The sequence below is a fragment of the Pseudonaja textilis genome, chromosome 1 (genome assembly GCF_049901715.1).
Source record: "Pseudonaja textilis isolate UNSWEBS1 chromosome 1, rPseTex1.2, whole genome shotgun sequence".
In the NCBI taxonomy this organism is placed as follows: domain Eukaryota; kingdom Metazoa; phylum Chordata; class Lepidosauria; order Squamata; family Elapidae; genus Pseudonaja; species Pseudonaja textilis.
In genome coordinates, this window is record NC_141990.1 from 302376648 (window position 1) to 302396476 (window position 19829).

The window sequence follows — 19829 nt, forward strand, 5'->3', positions numbered from 1 at the left end:
GCGTTCGGTACGCGTTGTAGCGCCTCCCCTTTTGTGGCTTAATCAGCCAATCTGGCTTCTCCCTCTTGCACAAACCGGCACCTGCTGTTCGCTCCGCTCCGCCTCCGTTCTAGTCGGCGCCGGGCCCCCGCCGGGTGGTGAGGCAGGTAACGCGGGCTGGAGCAGGTAAGGCCTGTGCGCGCGCGCGCGTGTGTGAGTGAGGGGGAGAGTTGTGGCTTTTTTTCCGCCGTGTTTCTTATCGGTGTTGCCTTCAGCTTTGGTATTCTGGGATCCGGTCGCCTCTTAAGCTCTGGAGCCCGAGCGCTTTTCTAGGAGGAAAAGGCTGCAGGGGATGACAAGGGAGATGGAGGTCGAGATAGGAGGCTTGTTGTCAGGAGGAAGAAGGGATTCGGGCATCGGTGGGTGCGAGGCACTTAGCGAAGCGACATTTTAAGACTTTCTTACCCAACCCTCGTAGATCGATGTGCTTTGTTATTTCCTCATTTTATTCTCAAAGCAGTCTTGGTTGTGGATAAATAGCTTGCCTTAGCCTATAGATTTGGGGCATTTCGATCCTGACTTTTGGGTTCAGGCCTGCTACTCTGAGTTCTTGTATATTCAGCATTTATATGATATAATCATGTGTTCCCTTGATGATACCCCAGTGAAGCAGTGCCGTATTTCTTGTAAACCCCCTGAATATTTGAGGCACAGGATTTGAGAGAAAACGAATTTTAGCTTGAGTGTGTGCAGGATTTTCTTATGATTTCACCTTTCTTTACTGGAATTACGATATTTTAAACATATTGTGTTCTGGTATGTATATTAAACTGGGTTTCTGATCAGGCACATGTACATAACTTCTTCAAAAAATAGTATTTAATTGGATGAAGAATTCATGGGCAACTTGCAGATAGAAGTGATAGCAAACTCTGAGTATTTAATACATATTATTTCTGAAGTCAATGGAATTCTACAATAAACAATAACACTAGAAAAGAAAATTGGTGCTTTTGTAGACATATAATCTGGGTGAATTTGAGTGGAGATGCTTTGATCCTTTTATAGCTGCTGTATTTTTATCTTTTCAGTTCTATGCCCTCAAGAATTAAAATGCACTCATTAACAGAATGCTTTTTGTGTTTCTTTTAAAAATCAATGGTCGTTTAAAAGGACTACTAAACCTAGCCTACATTAAATGACCAAGTATTGACTATTAAAACTTCTTCAATGCATATTTACAATATGATGAGATTAACACTTTCCAGTTAATTCAATATGTGTTTGTTTTCATTGTTTGTCTCCTAGTTTAAAACATGACAGTGTGTGAAGCCAGTCAAGAGAGTATAGAACAGTGTTTATCAATCTCAGTAATTTTAAGATGTGTAGGCCTCCAAAATTCCCCAAATAGCATGGCATGACTTAAAAAAACCTCTAAAGAAAACGCTCTATCCATTTAAAGAGGTGGCCCTCCAGATATTATTGGATTGCAGTTCTTGTAATTGTTCACCATTGGTCAAGATGGAGCAGGTGGCATTTCAGTTCACATCTGGAAGTGACACTGCAGTGGTTTCCTGATCCTGTCTAACCACATTATTCATTGTCTTTCCCTCTTTCAGCTTCCCTCAATCTTGTTGGGTAAGAAGTTTTTATCCATGTGACTGGTAGCGCACATTGGTATGATCACACTGGTTTTATTTTAGTACAAATTTCTGCATATCTACCCACCATGCTCTACTTTAATTCACAGTCGTTAACACCTCCAATGTAAAGTATAAAGTGGGTGCTACTTTATAAAAGAATGTGTTACTTCCTAGGTGACAAACAGCAGGATTGATATCTAAGCTGGAAAGAAACTTTCACATTTCTTGGAGGCAACATCAATTTTTAAGATTTTTGACTCTGAAATTTCAACTTCATACACAAATATTTTATGAACAATTGGATGAGGTTTTTGTTAATTCAAATGAACCATTAGCTCATTGGACATTCCAAAGATTTTATATAGTATCTTCCATAAGTTTATTTCTTAAAATGAAGGTATGTTAATCCCCACCCCCCACCCGATATCTGTTTGGTGGGGTAAATGAGTAATTCTCCAAGGCAAAGAAACATTCTCCAACATTGTCTTAGAGCCAGGGTCTTCAAATTTGGCAAATTTAAGGCTTGTGGATTTCAACTCCCAGAATTCCTGAGCTAACATGACTGGAGGAGGAATTCTGGAATTGAAGTCTTAAAGCTGTCAAGTTTGAAGCACCCTGTCTTAGAGCTTGTTATTAACAGTGATGACAGATACCTTTCTTTTTTTCCACTGAAAACACTTTTGTCATTGCATGTTACCAAACTGTTATTTTTACATTGCTGATAATCCTTAGATTCATTAATACTTTACAGTGTTCTATGTGCCTATAAGGGAATGATACCATCATTAAATACCTAGTAATTTGGTTGAAAAATTTGAAAGGATAGCCCTTAAATACGTTGAGCATATACGTGTTTCACTAATCCAGACCAGAACCAAATATATGACTGAGTCTATACATTGCACTAACCCTTTAATTGAGGGTTGTTGAATGAAATAAACTGATCTGATTTAATGCTGTACTAAGAATGCAGTGGCTGAGCCATGTTAAATCAGAACCAGACAAATCAGATATGGCTTAATGCAGTGAAAAGCTATCTATGCTAGTGTAATTAATAACTTTTTTTGTGTACGGCGAAGGAAAAGAGCCTGTGGTCCTTCTGATATGAAAGAATTATAATTTGTTGCAGATCTAGCCACTGAAGAATGTTGGAAATACTTAATAGAATGTAATTAATGTGTGCAACAGACAGCTAGAGTGCTGTTTCATATTAGATTATTGTTAGAATAATTGGCAGGTCTGTGAATTGACTGGATTAAGTCTTTTTTTCCAGCTCAGAAAAGGTACTTACCCTTAAGTAGTTGAGATTTTCTAGTGCACTTTCTTTTGGAGAGTGTTTGAAAACTCTTCTTTTTATTCAGTTTTATTTCTGTAAATCAGATGTCTAGATTTGAAGAGCTATTGTGCTCAGAGTAACCAGTATGTTCCATCATGTAAAATAAATAAGAAACATAGCAATGCTTTCAAAACCATATATACTAAGAAGTATGTTGCTAATCACTTTAATTTTCTAGATCAACTGACTTGTTTCTAAAGAATCTGAACATCAACATATATGTTTTTCCCATTGTACTAAATCGTAGTTTGCCTAACCATATTTCATTGAATAAAGCACAGTAACTGGGTTAAAATAAACATCAAGCTGCCAGCAAAATGACAAAGCAAAATATGTGAACCATTGCTTTCCAGATTTACTTAAGTGGGAACACACCCTCACACATACTTTGGTGATCTTTAAACCACTACTGCTGTCCCAGACTCCTCCTTATAGAATTTATGTGATGTAATATAGTTTTCTCTTTAATAGAAAATTATCCTAGGTGGCAAGGCCAGCAGTGTTGTTTACAGAAATCAAGTCCCACTTAGCAGACTTAATTCTATGTAAAATGAAAAAAATGCAGTCTTCCTCTGGTGGAACTACTTTAATCACCAAAAATAAGAAATTTGGTGCTTGTCCCCTCCACAGATCTCTTTGCATCTTCAATATTTGTTGTGAGTTTCTTTCATTAGTACAATGTTTCTCAACCTTGGCAACTTCTGGAAATTGAAGTCCACGCATCCTAAAGTTGTTAGAGTTGAGAAACACTGCTCTAAGTCTGTTTTAAGGATACACAGAAGGTTTTGGGAAGAGGGTGTGCCATTTCTATTCTATTTCCAGAAAGAAAGATAGCAGTTATATCAGTAGAAGGATTTTCTGAATTTTATAATAGGAATACTCTGCACAGTATGTTTCAAATTGAGATTTAGAAATGAAGTCTTCAGAGGATGAACAGCTTATAGTAATTTTTAATTGATTTAGTGTGAAATAAAAGTACTGAGGTGTAAATTACAGTGAAAGGAAGGTGATTTCTTACAATACATACAATATATATACATAATTGCATAATATGTAATATATATATATATATATATATATATATATATATATATATATATATTTAAATTCCTTTCTATCATTTCCTCTTTGTGTGTGTGTGTGTGTGTGTGTGTGTGTGTGTGTGTACTTTTGAGTTACTGCGAATTCTTGGTAACTTCCTGGATTAGTTTGTCTTGACAAGGTTTTTTGACACTGCCTGCTTTTTTATAGGCTGAATGTGACTCGCCCAAAGTCACCCAGATGGCTTTGGACTGAAACTGGGACTACAACTCACAGTTTTCTGGTTTCTAGCATAGTGCCATAACTACTACTACATCAACTGCCTATTATGATTATGATTTTAATCTGACTTACAATTTTATTGAACATTGTGTTCTGTTTGAGGCAGGTTCTGTATATCATATATTTGGGATATTTTTCAAATGGATAAATTATTACTATGCACAAAGAATGTCAAAATGTTTTAAATCACCTGAGATATTTTTTAAAGTGATTTAGGGACTGCTAGGCAAGAGGTCAAGCATGCATTTGAAACAAATTTGGTTCTTTGCAATATGCACAGCTTGTTTTTATGTGTGATATTTCTTATCAAACTAAGTTATTTTTCAGTAAAGTGCAATGATGTGCAAATAATTATTTGACTTATTCAGCAGGTAAAGGTTTTCTTGTCTTTTTTTAAAAAAACCTATATGAATACATTAATTGCAAAAGATATCTCAAAAAATTTAGTGTTATTTAAACACTAAATATAATAGATTAAATATAATCTATTAAATTATTATAAAAGTATTTCATTGTTAATTTTAGCATATTTTTTCTGTGCAAGAAAAAAAATACTCTGGGTATTTAAACTGATGTTTAAAAACAGGAGTGACAATGTTTTATAGCACATTTATTTGTCCCAAGCCTTGCAAAAACATCTATACAAAAATATCCTGGACGTATATAATCCTAGACTTATGGCCATTTTTATAATGACTATTTGAAGTTAGAACAGTGCTGAAAAAAAGTGCCTTGCCATTAGTCCTCATATTTATGACCATTGCAGCATCCCCACAGTTATGTGTTCCGAATTTGAGCACTTGGCATCTGTCATGTATTTATGATGTTATTTTTGATGGTTGCAGCATCCCTTGGTCATGTTATTGCCATTTCAGATCTTCCCAGAGGACTTCAAACATGCAAACAACATGATTTGCTTAACAATCATGGCAAAAAACGTGTAACATTGGACACGACTCATTTAAGTATTTAATCACTTAACGAACATTCTAGTCCCAGTGGTGGTGGTAAGTCAAGGACTATTTGCAAAGCAAGTTACATAGACCTGGGCTGCTATAGGTTAAGGCTTTAAAAAAAAGCTTTTAAGCACATTGGAATTTATTTGACAAAGCATGAACATTTCTCTTGCCTGAGAGCTTATCTTTTGTCTTATTCACCTTATTATCAGGGATCTTCATTTATAACCCTTCTTTTGCAGACTGAAATCTGGATTTGATGCAAGACTGAAAAGAGGCATTGTTGATGGCTTAGGAGACACCAAAGACATGCTGGTTTGCTTAGCAACATTATTGCAAACTGTTCAAGATACAATGAAGTATTTCACTGTATCTTTCTAAGGTTAATGGCTTTATTGTGTCCCAATAACATTTGTGTTGATGTTAATAAGTGACGACTCCTTGCTACAACAGCTAAAATGCAAGGACAGAATTTACTGCAAATGAATAGTTGTGTGGAAGGCGAAAACCAGTCATGTTTAAAAGCTCTCTCTACAGAGAAATATGCCATCTCACCAAGTGAGTACAGCTGTAGAACTGGAAGCCATTATTTAAACCAAAATGGAAATCTGGATGCATCCCTAGAAATGGAACTGGTTGAGGAAAACGTTCACAGGAACAATGATGATGATGGAACAATTGGTGAAGGATCACTGGAGATTCCTCAGGATATCAACACAGTGGAATCCAGCAATACTTGGGGTGATTTTGAAGGTTTCAGTGAGGTCAAACTGGTGAACTTAAGTTACATTCCAGAACCTTTGGAGAAGATAAATGAAAAGGTGTCACATACAATTGGTATGGATATCAATGACACTCATTCCACTACCTCATTCAGACAGGTTCTTTCCAAAGCTGTTGGATATGAAAAAGAAACAGTTGCTAAAACTACAGCGAAGGTAAATATTGATAAGACCAATCAATTTTCTGAGCAGGCTCCCTTTTTTCTCACGTTTCACACTGTGTAATAACTGCTCTTTATTTTTTATAATACAGACATTAAGTATTTGTCACAGCACTAAGACAGCATATTAGTTCACGATGCATTTAAGCGTTATCTGTTTTTTTATTTTACTTTTCTGCATAGCTAGTATAGCCCAACCGAGCTAAATGATAAATCATGGTTCTTCATTAATCTGGAAAATATACGTAAGCTCATATGTTTGGAGGTAGTCCTTGAATTAGGGCTATAATGTAGCATGCTCGTTACATCTGCTAGTCATGAGGGTCATTAAGTGAGTCATCCCTGTGAACACCTTTACCCCTGCTCTCCCCAAGGCCGCTGTTATATAGAGCATAGGGTCCTCAGCATTGGGAAGGCCTTGCCCAGAGGTCCCCAAACTTGGCAACTTTTAAGACTTGTGGACTTCAACTCCCAAAATTCTCTAGCCAGCTATGCTCTTCTCACAGTCCTTTGGAAGGAAAACATTTTAAGGAAAAAAGGAGTCTCCTTAAAATGGATCCCCTTATAAATGGATCCCCCTACAGGATTGCAAGAATAGCACCTATGTGTGAGGCTCTCATTAGGCCATCCCTTGCTGAAGGATCCCTGGTGTGGAATTTGTTAACTTCTCAGCTACATCCTTAGTCAAAGTCTTTACGACGCTTTCCTCCATAATTCTAAGACCTGTTTCCAGAGAATTAGGCTTTCCACAGTGTATTCATGAAATTAGGGTTTTTAGCTTCATCGTGCATTACACATACTTATACTGAATTTGACATTTGGAAGTATGTTTGTCTTTTTCTAAAATTCAAGCTGTCCTTGAGTATAATAAGGGGAAATGAGAAGTCTTTTCTTATTAAAGCTATAGAAGAAAACAAAGCCTAGTGGAATAAAACATATATAAAAATTACATAGGTTGGTGGCAAAGAAGAAAAGGGGAGGTGAAAAAGAAAAATGATGCCAATATCCTAGCAGTGAAACCATTAATTGTACAGTACTAATATATACTTTAATAAAATACCAAGAATGTAAGTATGTCAAGTTGAGCTTGATTATTGGTTGTGGCTCTATGATAAAAATAATTGCTTACATATAAGAATTTTTGCTGAAAAATAACAGCAAAAATACAGCACCAGGTACAGAGGGTTATTTTGTAAAGCAGGTCATTAGATGAGAATGTGATTACATTATTTCTATAGCATCCTACATTCTGCTGGAGAATGAGAAACTTACGTTAATGCTGGATTGTTAGCCCCATGGTACATTAGATTTTTCAGGATTTTTTTCTCTCTCCTGAATAGTTAATTGGAAATCCACGTGATTTTTAAATCTTTGAAAGGAGTCTAAAGTTCACTGTTGCAGATTTGCAGAAGAAAGTTTCCTATGGAGAAGTAGGAATAACCTCTAGGTTTTAAACGTAATTAAACTTTGTTTTGCCTCTGTATAAATCCACATGCTGCTGCATTCTTGTGCTATATACTTCTTTAGGTTGTCGTTAGTTCTGAAGATACTGTTAAACAGAGTTTTCCTGAAATCCCAGTACCACAATGCTTCGATAAAATAAGTACATTGAAGCAAGCGCTTCACCCAGAAAGACAAGATGCAAACATTCCTGAATGTACAGAGAAACAAGCTTGGTAAGATTTGTTTGCCATTGATAATGCCATTTATAGAAGAAGATTAGTCTTCTGAAGATCCCAGTAAATGTAGTATTAGGACAAGAATTTAAAATCAGGACATTTTAAATTCATTTAAAAACTGGAAGATGGTGTTTATTTTTTTACCATTATTTTAACCCAATTTTCAGACATTTCATTCTCAAAGCTGCTTGAATAATGAAGTAAGGGTCTGTTGTCCGTCTTAAAAACTAAATAGAAAAGTCACACAAGCCAGAATAAAGTAGAGAGTTATCTGAATATATTACTGGTTGAGCCAATCCTTCTTCGCTTGTATTCTTATTCTTGCTGGAAAACAATGGGTGGTTTTTATTTATTTGTATCCTGCCTTTATTTTTTTTTAAATAACTTAAGGCAGCACACAATAGCCAAACAACCTTCCTCCTATTTTCCCCACAACAACAACCCTGTGAGATGGATTGGGCTGAGGGAATGACTGTCTTAAAGTCATCCAGCTCCTTAGCTGGTATATAAGCTTGAAGTGTGTTGTCCTCCAACTTTCTAGTTTCCAGGTGACACTCAATAGAAGTAGAGTGTTGTGTCTGACAATAAGGGATGAGGAATGCTCTCTACAAATACTCCCTTTCTGGCCAATGAATGAATAGTCAATACTGTCTTGATAAAATGGCAATATTTTTATTAGATTGACTCAGAAGTCATAACACAAACAGGTTTCAAAACCCCAGAACTCTTTGGCAAGCAACATATAGAGGGAAGATAGGAGGAAGTTGCCAATACTCAGATGAGTCTCTATTTGGTCTTGTGATTTCAGATTGTACCTAAGATGCTTCCTAGGATTACTGAGATGAAGACACATATAAAGTAGCTGATATTTTGCTTTTAAAACGATAACATTCAGCCGCAGACAAATATAGGAAATGTAATGTTTTCAGACTTAATAAGACAGTCTCATCAGTACAGTTGTATTGTGGTACTCAACGGCTTTGAAACTCATTGAATTTGGTACTCAATACATTTTGATGTGAAACTTTTGTCCTGGTACTCATCATTTGTTTGGTACTTGATGCACAAGCTAGAACTTGTCAGTGTCAGCTGCCTTGTGACTCACTACATTATTCTTTATGGGGAAAATGTGTTTGGTACTCATTGTTTTGGGTACTCATTGAGCCTCCTGGAACCAATGAGTGATGAGTAATGTAATGAACTGTAGTTGGGGGTATACTTTTTAAAAAATAATGTTTCATTTATACTAGTTATAAAACAATGTCTCCTTTATTTGCCTTTTTTGTCCAGTATGCATTCTAAAATTATTCCTAGTTTTTAAAAACCATTTAGTGTTTTCTTTACCTCCATTTCCTATAATTTGTTCATTTTACTTATAATGCAGAGAATCTTAAATAAACAATCTGTTATCTTTTAAACAGGGAAAATTCTTGTGTTACTTATTGGATTCATATGCTGTTGAGATAGATTAGCCTAGCAATCAAGAGAGATTGAGGGAGGGTACCTGAACCTATAGCTGTAGCTGTGAGAGTTCAGTTTGAATATGTGCAAGCCTCTCCTTTATTATGTTCTTTTAAAATATAAATTATCACTATTAGCATAAAGTATTAGCATTATAACTGTCCATGCTTTTTATTTACTGTTTTGTTTGATTAAATATGCTGAAGAGCTTGAAAAGTTTCATGCGATTTTTGGGGACATTTTAGTTGGCTTGATAAATATATTACCTTAATACAGATATCAAACTTTCTTTGGTAGCAATTAGCATACCGTGGTTACTTTTTGTTTTTGTGAGATTAAGCAGTATTTCTCTTGATTGCATGTTAGCTTTGCATTTATTGGAGGTATCAGTGGTAGCCAGTTTATATTGATGATTGATTCCCAGCTAGCAGATTCCTCTGATCGGGACATTTTCTCTGATTCTTCATAAGGGCAACTTTGCTCCTAATTTACTTTAGTACCATCTGAATTGTGTCACCTGTTCATAGAAGAGAATACATTTATTTTCAAAACAGTAGTTAAACTCTGCCCTGATTACACCAAGAAATTATTGATTAATTGGGATTGTATGTCATCAGAAATAATTTCTAAGATACTATAAACTAAAATAAATTAATATGTAGGCAAAGAAGCAGACACACATTAATATTTACTTACTTGCTTCAAAGCAACAAATAATAGATCCATATATTTGATTAATTTGTATTGGTTTTATATTACTTTGTTTTAGTTTTTCCAAGACAGTAATACTAAGAATTTCAAAATCTTATATCCCTTTATAAAACTGGATTTGTTGAAAGGGGCTTTATGTCTGATAATTTTTTAAGTAACAGAATGAAATGTTAAGTTTGCTGTCAAAAAATCATGCTCTTTTGATTTAATTAATCATGATATGTGTCTTCTGATTAGTAAGAGCTCATATACCCAATATGTAATTAAGCAGGGCAGTATGTTTGCTATCTTTATAAAGCTGATCTGAAATGCAAGCAAGAAATATGGTGGATGTTTACCTTGTATTAATCTGAATTGTATTTCCTTTAAAGCCTTGACTCAGCAAATTTATGGAAAACTCTTACTCAGTGCAATAGCCCTTCTGATTTAAGATGCCATCGAAATGAATTTCATTGTCAAGAAAATCTTTTAGCCGTGCTTGGAATCAATGCTAATCAAAAGGTAGTATTCAGTGATACTTTCTAGAACATTCTTAGTATATGTGTTTAAACTTAATAGATACTATGCTGTAAGGCTACTGTTCAACTGAATTTTCACATTTCACTTGTTAGAAAATATCCTGTATGTATGTTTCCATAGATTTACAGAACTAAAACGTGAAAGTTTATATCAAGCTTTTTTGCTTTTTTACAAAATGAATACTGGAATTTGTTAATAGTTCAGTAAGAGCTCAAAAATGGTGGTTGAGGGGAACTTTGTGTTCCTCTTAAAAAAATTGAAGTCTAGACAGCTGGTGTTATTTATTGAACTTTGTGGTGGCAGAGCTAATGCTTCCGGTGAAAGATCGGAGGACTCAGGCCTCTGCTTGTAGGCACTCTGACACTCTATATATACTGCTCCTTCTCCTAAAATTATACATTAAAACTACTGCATAATTTGGTATCAAATGAAATGAAAATGATCTGATCTGATACCCCAAACAACATAGAGGGTTAGTAAATTAAAAAAATAACTCTTCTAAAAGCTAAGGAGTTTGATTCTTTTTAAAATTGGTTTTCCCTTTTTTCATGTTTACATAGCAGTCTTTTTATCCTCCATTCTTTCTATCCTCCGATAGAAAGAGATATATGGAATGTAAGGGAAAGTAAGGTTTTACACTTGGGCAAGAAAAACCAAATGTACAGGTACAGATTATGTGAAACCTGGCTCAATAGCAGTAACTATGAGAGCAATCTTGGAGTCCTAATGGACAGTCATTTAAATATGAGCAGTGTGCAGTAGCAGCCAAAAAAATGCAATCCGAGGTGACATTAACAGAAGGATAGAATCAAAATCATGTGAAGTATTAATAGTGCTTTATATAGCCTTAGTAAGACCACACTTAGAATACCAAATCCAGTTTTGGTTGCCATATTATTAAAAAAAAACACGTAGAGACTCTGGAAAGTGTGCAGAAAAAAACCAAAGATGATTGGAGGGCTGGAAGTTAAAACACATGAAGAACGGTTTCAGGAATTGGGTATGTCTAATCCAGTGAAAAAAAGGACTTGTGGTTACATAATAGCAGTGATGGGCTTCCACAAAGAAGAGTCGCGGGGTCATCTTATTTTCCAAAGCACCAGAAGGCAAGACAAGAACTAATGGAATCTAATCAAGGAGAGAAGCAACATAGAACTAAGGATAAATTTCATAACAGAACTATCAGCCAGTGGAACAGTTTGCCTTCAGAAGTTGTGGGTGCTCTATCACTGGAGGTTTTTAAGAAGAGATTGGACAACCATTTGTCTGAAATGGCATAGCAGGGGGTTGGACTAGAAGACCTCCAAGGTGTTTTCCAGCTCCATTATTTTGTTATTCAAAAGATGTATAAAGCTGATAATAAGGCTTTGTCCATGTAACACCACTATTTTCAGAAATCTTGTGAGATTTCAATTACTTTTAAAGTGTTGGTAGTTATATCTGTGTCTATATCTCCTGTCTTGGGCCACAGGCTCACAGACACTAGTGAGATTTGCAAACTTTACTAGCAAGTTCTCAAATAAGCAGCAAAGGAGATGAGTATGCAAGCATATACAGACAAGAAATCATCCCCCCCCCACCGAAGTCCAGCAAGCTTGTCTCCAGCAGCAGAGACAAAAGTGGTAGTCCAAGGGTCCAAATGTGATAGCAGAGTTGTCAGTCAGTCTTGGGACGGAGTCACAGTCTCAAGATTTCAAGACGAAAAGCAAAGGCACACAGAGACTAGGTTAATAAACCCTCAACGGAGGGCTTGAGCTGGCTGCTCTTCTTAAAGAGAAGCAACCCCGATGTTGCTCATTTGAAAGAGCAAGATCGCCTTTGCTCTGCTCTCCACACAGCGAGATCTTGCTCTGGGGAGGGTGTAGCAGCTCAGATTTCTCATCTTCCAAGACCAGCAGCTGAGACTCCTGGTTACTAGGCAGCGCAGTCCTCTCCCTTGCAATTGCCCAAGAGGCAGTTCATCTGGTAATTCTGGCTGCTTGCTGTCAGTTTCCTTATCAGAGCTTGAGCTAGTCATGACTCTATAAAGCTTTACATGGCTTAGGAGCTGGGTGCCTTTGGGACTAACTGTGCCCAATGTTATCTGCCTACTCAATAAAATCCAAGGTCTCAGTGTGTACTCCTAGAGAGTAGTTTTATCAGAGCCACAAAAACAATTTCTATTGCTGCCTCTCTCCCATAAAATAACACTCTCCCTTGGTTTTAGAGCAACTCCAGTTCTTTTGGAATTTAGGAAGGGCAATAAAATCTGGTTGTTCTAAGAAGCTACCAGGGAATTAAGTGGATATCATCTCCTTGCAGTGTGTTTAAAACGGTGTGGTTAGCAGGTTAAAACAACAGGAATATTTACCCATCATAAATGCTACTGTACCACAGCAAACATTCTCTGGTATAGCTTCTCATGGTACAGTAGTTTGGTTTACTTTATTATCATTGCACCCCGTACAACGAAATCAAACACCATCTTCAGTGCACATCATGACCATGAGCATGAAAATAAACACAAACACATATCCTTCACCCTTCACACATTGAACCGGAAACCCCCGACACCACACCAGCACTGCACTATACAGCAGAATTCAAAAGAGCTCCTGCCCTGGGATAGAAGCTGTTTTTCAGCCTATTTGTCCTTATTTTTATTATTCTGTACCGTCTGCTAGATAGTAATAGTTCAAAAAAAGGTGCCCAGAATGAGATGGATCTTTGAGAATGCTTTGAACTTTCTTAAGGCAGCAGGAGCTATAAAGTTCTTCCAAAAAGGGGAGAGGGCAACCAATGATCTTCTGGGCAATGACATTAACCCCCTGGGGTGCTTTCCTATCTGCCACTGTGCAATTGGCAAACCATACAGAGGTGCAGTATGTTAAAATGCTCTCTATGGTGCAGCAGCAGCAGCAGTTTTTCATTCATTTGTTTTCAGTAGCATGCATGATGATTGAATATTGCTGTTGTTTAACCTGCTAGAGATGTATATATGCTACAGATTTATTTATTATTAGATTTTTATCTCACTTGTTTTTGGTCAACTCAAGGCAGTGTATAGTATTCATATATTATTCATGCCTCTCCTTTTCTCCCTTAACAACAATTTTGTGACATGTTTGGGCTGAGAAACTGACCCAGAGTCAGTCACTTGGCTTTCATGCCTAAAGGAAGGGAAGATGCCATCTTCTGGTTTGTAATCCAGCATTTGGCCACTACCAAACTGGGTCTCCACTGAAGTGGCTTATATACTTTGAAATAAACCAACCAATAAATAACATAAACACACATATAAGTAAGGCTTGTTTGAGTATTTCATATGAACATAGCAGTTGTGTTTTGTACGTGTAAAATTATATATGAATTCAGCCCTTATGTTGTAATGTAGTATTCCCTTGAGGAATGCACTTGGAGAAAACCTGGAAATTGCACATTTTGCTATTTTCCTAAAAATATAAGGCAGAGCAAAACAAAACCTTTCTATGAAGATCACTTGGGAAATAATTTTATTTATAAAAATGATCGAATGTCAGGCTCCAAGATCCAGAGGAGATTTTACTCTAAATTGCCACTGATGCAATTGTGTCTCTGGTTTCCCCTTTTTATCATCTAATGAAATTTTATGTACTTCCCGATGTTGCAATTGTGCAGATACTTCTTGCTTGTGCTTTACAACATTGTGAAATTCACAATGGCAGTGCTTCAACTTGAAGACTCTAGTTTATAAGGCCCAATATAGAAGCAATCTAATATCAAGATGATTCACACAATGCATTATACAATAAAGTCACAGTTTTAAATAAAGTTCCTTACATGATGATTCTTGTTTATTAGGCTGTTCCAGAATTTAAGGCCAGTATTTTGGAAAAAACTAACAAAGAAAATGAAGATTCCAGTGTTGACAAATTCAACCTTAGCACTTGTAAAGCACTAATTCAAACTAAGGTAAGAATAGGAATGAAGGGATAGGAATAGGAATGAGTTTATTAAATCTTGTTTGTTTGTATGTTGCTTCTGTTTTTAAAAATGTATTGGCATATAAGTATGGATTAACAGTAGGCAAACAGTCAAGCAGAATGATCCATAATCAAGGAATACCATAATCAAGGAATTACCAAAGAGAAAACCACATTCCCAACAACATTTGCAGTGGAAGTTATTGTTATATATATAGGAAACAAACTCCATTCACTCTCACTGATAATGTTTGATAATGAAACATCTGCAATAAACCACTAAGTTGAGAGAACACCAAGGACTCCACACATATTGGAAGCCTAAAATATAGAAAACATTTTTATGCCTGGCATTTCTTGTATCCATGCTATAGAGACTTGATTTTAACAAGCCAAAAATTATATTGATTCTGGCGGCTGAAGCACATATCATTCACTTCTTAGAGGGAGCAATAGGAAGCATTTCACTGGTTATCTTTATAGTCTAATAGCCTGCTTGTATAAGTTAAGTTTACTAAAGCTCTCTGGGAACTCTGTGGGTAAATACCTGATTTGATTTGGGCTTTAGGCCCATTTTCATGATCTAAATTGTAGAACATACTTGAGTCTGTAAATGTAAATCTGATTCTCTTTTATCTTGTCTCACTTATCTGTATCTTGTAATACTTCATGAAGTCAATTAGAAATTCTAATACAACAGAATAAGGATAATTGTGGACACTTGACTGAGAGAAAACAGAGCGTGCGCGCGCACACACACACACCTGTTCTATTGTATTTGGCAATTAGTGTGTTTCAGATAATCAAAAGCCCAGTTTTAAGGACCCTTCAATTATTCAATGAAATTTGGTATAAGTGGATATAGAATAAGTATGTTTGTATTTTCAGAAGAAAAAAAACTTGGGATATCTCTTAGGATGCTTTATCAAACTATTGTTAGCAGCAGATCTATGTCAAATATATACACTGCTCAAAAAAAATAAAGGGAACACTTAAACAATACAATGTAACTCCAAGTCAATCACACTTCTGTGAAATCAAACTGTCCACTTAGGCAGCAACACTGATTGACAATCAATTTCACATGCTGTTGTGCAAATGGAATAGACAACAGGTGGAAAGCATAGGCAGTTAGCAAGACATCCTCAATAAAGGAGTGGTTCTGCGGGTGGTGACCACAGACCACTTCTCAGTCCCTATGCTTTCTGGCTGATGGTTTGGTCACTTTTGAATGCTGGCGGTGCTTTCACTCTAGTGGTAGCATGAGACGGAGTCTACAACCCACACAAGTGGCTCAGGTAGTGCAGCTCATCCAGGATGGCACATCAGTGCGAGCTGTGGCAAGAAGCTTTGCTGTGTCTGTCAGCGTAGTGTCCAGAGCATGGAGGTGCTACCAGGAGACAGGCCAGTACAGCAGGAGACGTGGAGGAGGCTGTAGGAGGGCAACAACCCAGCATCAGGACCACTACCTCCGCCTTTGTGCAAGGAGGGACAGGAGGAGCACTGCCAGAGCCCTGCAAAATGACCTCCAGCGGGCCACAAATGTGCATGTGGCTGCTCAAACGATCAGAAACAGACTCCATGAGGGTGATATGAGGGCCCGACATCCACAGGTGGGGGTTGTGCTTAAAGCCCAACACCAAGATTGGCAAATTCGCCACTGGCGTCCTGTGCTTTTCACAGATGAAAGCAGGTTCACACTGAGCACATGGGACAGACGTGACAGGGTCTGGAGACGCCGTGGAGAACGTTCTGCTGCCTGCCACATCCTCCAGCATGACCAGTTTGGCAGTGGGTCAGTAATGGTGTGGGGTGGCATTTCTTTAGGGGGCTGCACAGCCCTCCATGTGCTTGCCAGAGGTAGCCTGACTGCCATTAGGTACCGAGATGAGATCCTCAGACCCCTTGTGAAACCATACACTGGTGCGGTTGGCCCTCGGTTCCTTAATGCATGACAATGCTAGACCTCATGTGGCTGGAGTGTGTCAGCAGTTCCTGCAAGATGAAGGCATTGTTGCTATGGACTGGCCCGCCCGTTCCCCAGACCTGAATCCAATTGAGCACATCTGGGACATCATGTCTCGCTCTATCACCAATGTCACATTGCACCACAGACTGTCCAGGAGTTGGGGGATGCTTTAGTCCAGGTGTGGGAGGAGATCCCTCAGGAGACCATCTGCCACCTCATCAAGAGCATGCCCAGGCATTGTAGGGAGGTCATACAGGCACGTGGAGGCCAGACACACCACTGAGCCTCATTTTGACTTGTTTTAAGGACATTACATCAAAGTTGGATCAGCCTGTAGTGTTTTTTTCCACTTTAATTTTGAGTGTAACGCCAAATCCAGACCTCCATGGGTTGCTAAATTTGATTTCCATTGATAATTTTTGTGTGATTTTGTTGTCAGCACATTCAACTATGTAATGAACAAAGTATTTAATAAGAATATTACATTCATTCAGAACTAGAATGTCTTATTTTCGTGTTCCCTTTATTTTTTTGAGCAGTGTAGTATATGCTGGTGTGTAATAGTTCAATAGTACTCAGTTACTTTCTTTTGTTTTGCACAGCTATCTGTATCTCCTGAGCCAAGACAGAGTCATCTGTTTACTTACAACTTGTTCCTGAAGAAGACTCCATCCAGTGCAAATATGCAATATATAACAGTTTCACAAAAAAAGAGGTTTTTTACTGCACAAAGTTTAAGGATGAAAATGTTTAGCAGTAACGTTTGCTAATGGAAATGTTTGTCATTTTTTAAAACAAATTTTAAAAAGAAATGTCTTTGGGGGAAAGTGTGCTTCATCCATGTATTTTATTTTATAGATATGGGTATAGTTTGTTCATGATGTCACTAATGGATAAATCATTAAATGAATAGACTAAAAGTATTCTTTCAGAGATGGCAAATGTGTGTCTCTTGCTCTTTTGCTGACATTTTTTAAACTATTTTAATTGCGCCTGTATTAGAAACATGTGTTGTACTACCTGTGTGCCCAATTAATCTTCCTCCAAACTTTTTTGAACAGATATGATACCTAAAATACATAGTGTATGTTCCTGCCTTGGTTTTATTTGATTTGTTTTAATCAGCTGCAACTCCACTAGTAAGTCTTACCAACTATCCTGGCCTGGAGATGTACTAATTTGTGTAACCACACATTGTCTACTCTCTTAAGTTTGCATTTGATTTCCCTTTTTTCCAATAATTTTTATATCTATCCTTATAGCTTTATCTCTCCTCTTGCTGTAGAAAGGTGCGCGGTGGCTCCTGAGCCTTTTTATGTGTTCTGAAGATCATTCCATAACAATTTTTGTGTTGTTATGAGATTGACTAGCTGTACTGTGCAGCCTAAAATAGGCATAATACACAAGGCTGTACAAGAGAAGTCCTTCTTGTGACATACTTGCGAAGAAAGAAATCTGAGAATTTTTGATTTGCATTGCTCAACTGTCCTATTGTATAGTATTGAAAGCAAATACCTATTTTGCTATTCTTGTTTTAACATAGTTGAGTAGCAGGCAAACTCAATGGATGAAACCCATTTATAAGCATATGTGCAATTGAAATGAATTGCTTCTGTTAGCACTGCAGAGTTCACTTTTTGCTGTGTTCTTTCTTAAGCAGTCCTGTGTAGCTGTTGTCCTCATTTCTATACAACTATATTTTCTATGTTTCATCTTGGAAGCCTGGCTTTTAAAACTAGCAATTATTAAAACAGTAGTTTAGGTTCTTTTTATGAAACTTCAGGGAACCATTTAATATTAGTCTGCTGATTTTGGTACAGAGAAGTCTGGTATCCAAGTCTGGCATCCCTTGTATTCAAATTGGTTTGTACTTGTACATCTTGCTGCTGCAGCTAAATAATTCAGCATCTCTCTTACTTTAATATCCAGGTCATTTCAAAATTGAGAAATGGCTATGAAAGTAGATTTTTCAGTATGGCCATTAATGTATGTGAAGTCATGTGCTTAGTTTCTACTATCATGAACCATCAAGTACTATAACTTCCCCTTGTTTTAAAGTAATTTCTTTCATTTTAAAATGTTTGCAATTTATATTTCAGAGTTTCTGATAAATTTTATAAAGCCTTTTAACCCATACCTATTGGCTTACTACTCGTGTGGCTTCTGACTTGCCAGGACAAATGCTATCTGGATGCAGCCTAATCTATCCTCTACTATGTTTACAGTCTGCACAGATTCTTCTCAGTTAATGGAGTAAAACCTATTGAGCACTCTTTTGTGTACTATCATTCATTTTTAGAACAATAGTTCGGTTAAATTTGCAGCTGCCTTTGTGTAAGACAATGGTGAGAACCTGTGCTGCTCTAGACATTTCTGAGTTACAACTCTTGAGTGTCCCTTACCATCAGTCACTTTGGAAATGATTGCAATATTGAAAGGGTTCTTCAGCCCTGGTTGAGTACTAAACAGCTGCGTCAGAGGTAAGCAGAGATATTTCTACTACTGTCTGAGGGCTTGTAACATTAATAAATCTAAAGTTGACAAAACTAACAAATCTCTATTGACTTATCTGTGTGTAACCCTGAAACCATCACAATCTGAGCCATTCGTGAATTGTCTCTGATGCAAGCGCAGAAATCCTCTTGATTACATATGCATGTGAGTTGGCACTCCCATTTCAAAGGGCCCTGGATGGAACCAATTATTTGGACCCCGAGTTCAATCGAGGTCCAGACTGCTGTATAGTAAGGTGGCATTTGTTTTTATTTATTTTGATTTGTCAATTGCTTATAATAGGTATAAGTATATAGTTATGAATACATGAAATGGGTACATATAAGAAAAATAAAAGAAACAATAGGACAGGGATGGTAGGCACGTTGGTGTGGTTAGGCACGCCCCCTACAGACCTCTTAGGAAAGGGGTGAGGTCAATAGTAGACAGTCTAAGCTTAAAGTTTTTGGGGTTTGGGGAAGAAACCAGAGTCAGGTAGAGTATTCCAGAGATTGACCACTCTGTTGCTGAAGTATTTCCTGCAATCAAGTTTGCTGCATTTGAAGATGGTATCTTTGGGCTTGGGACAGGTGAGGCAACTAACCTCGCTCTCCTGGGTCTCTCAGCAGCTTCCGATAACATCAGTTGGGGTACAGTAACTTTCTAGACCAGATTAATTAAATTTATATGCTGCCCATCTTGTTATCCAAAGTTTTGGGTGTTGGGAGTGAAAAACACTGTTTTGTAGTGGTTTCCCTCCTTTCTTCACGATCAGTTCCATTCAGTGGTGGTGATAGGGAGAGGTCATGCCTTATGCCCTGCACTGAGGGATGCTCAGGACTCTGGTCTCACATTTCTCCTCTTTAACATTTACAT

At 37.2% G+C, this 19829-nt stretch overlaps 1 protein-coding gene across 2 annotated transcripts; it reads left to right on the forward strand.

Annotated features, from left to right (window-relative positions):
* Window positions 1–65: 65 nt before the first annotated feature.
* CLBA1 (clathrin binding box of aftiphilin containing 1) lies at window positions 66–19006 on the forward strand. Of its 2 annotated transcripts, none has more exons than XM_026698591.2 (6): window positions 66–165; window positions 5480–6175; window positions 7708–7856; window positions 10403–10532; window positions 14370–14480; window positions 17063–19006. In XM_026698591.2, exons 2-6 carry the CDS (start codon window positions 5696–5698, stop codon window positions 17228–17230), a joined length of 1038 nt encoding a protein of 345 aa, XP_026554376.1. In that variant the 5' UTR covers window positions 66–165; window positions 5480–5695; the 3' UTR covers window positions 17231–19006. The 2 variants fall into 2 exon arrangements, with proteins under 2 accessions (XP_026554376.1, XP_087778416.1); XM_087922290.1 differs by lacking the exon at window positions 66–165 and adding an exon at window positions 195–398.
* The last annotated feature ends 823 nt before the right edge of the window (window positions 19007–19829 follow it).

Excerpts from the sequence above, each read along its gene's own strand:
- CLBA1 (XM_026698591.2), top strand. The coding sequence starts at position 5,696 with ATGCAAGGACAGAATTTACTGCAAATGAATAGTTGTGTGGAAGGCGAA. Across the intron at positions 6,176-7,707 it reads TTGCTAAAACTACAGCGAAG|GTTGTCGTTAGTTCTGAAGA; the intron begins GTAAATATTGAT and ends ATACTTCTTTAG. Across the intron at positions 7,857-10,402 it reads TGTACAGAGAAACAAGCTTG|CCTTGACTCAGCAAATTTAT; the intron begins GTAAGATTTGTT and ends TTTCCTTTAAAG.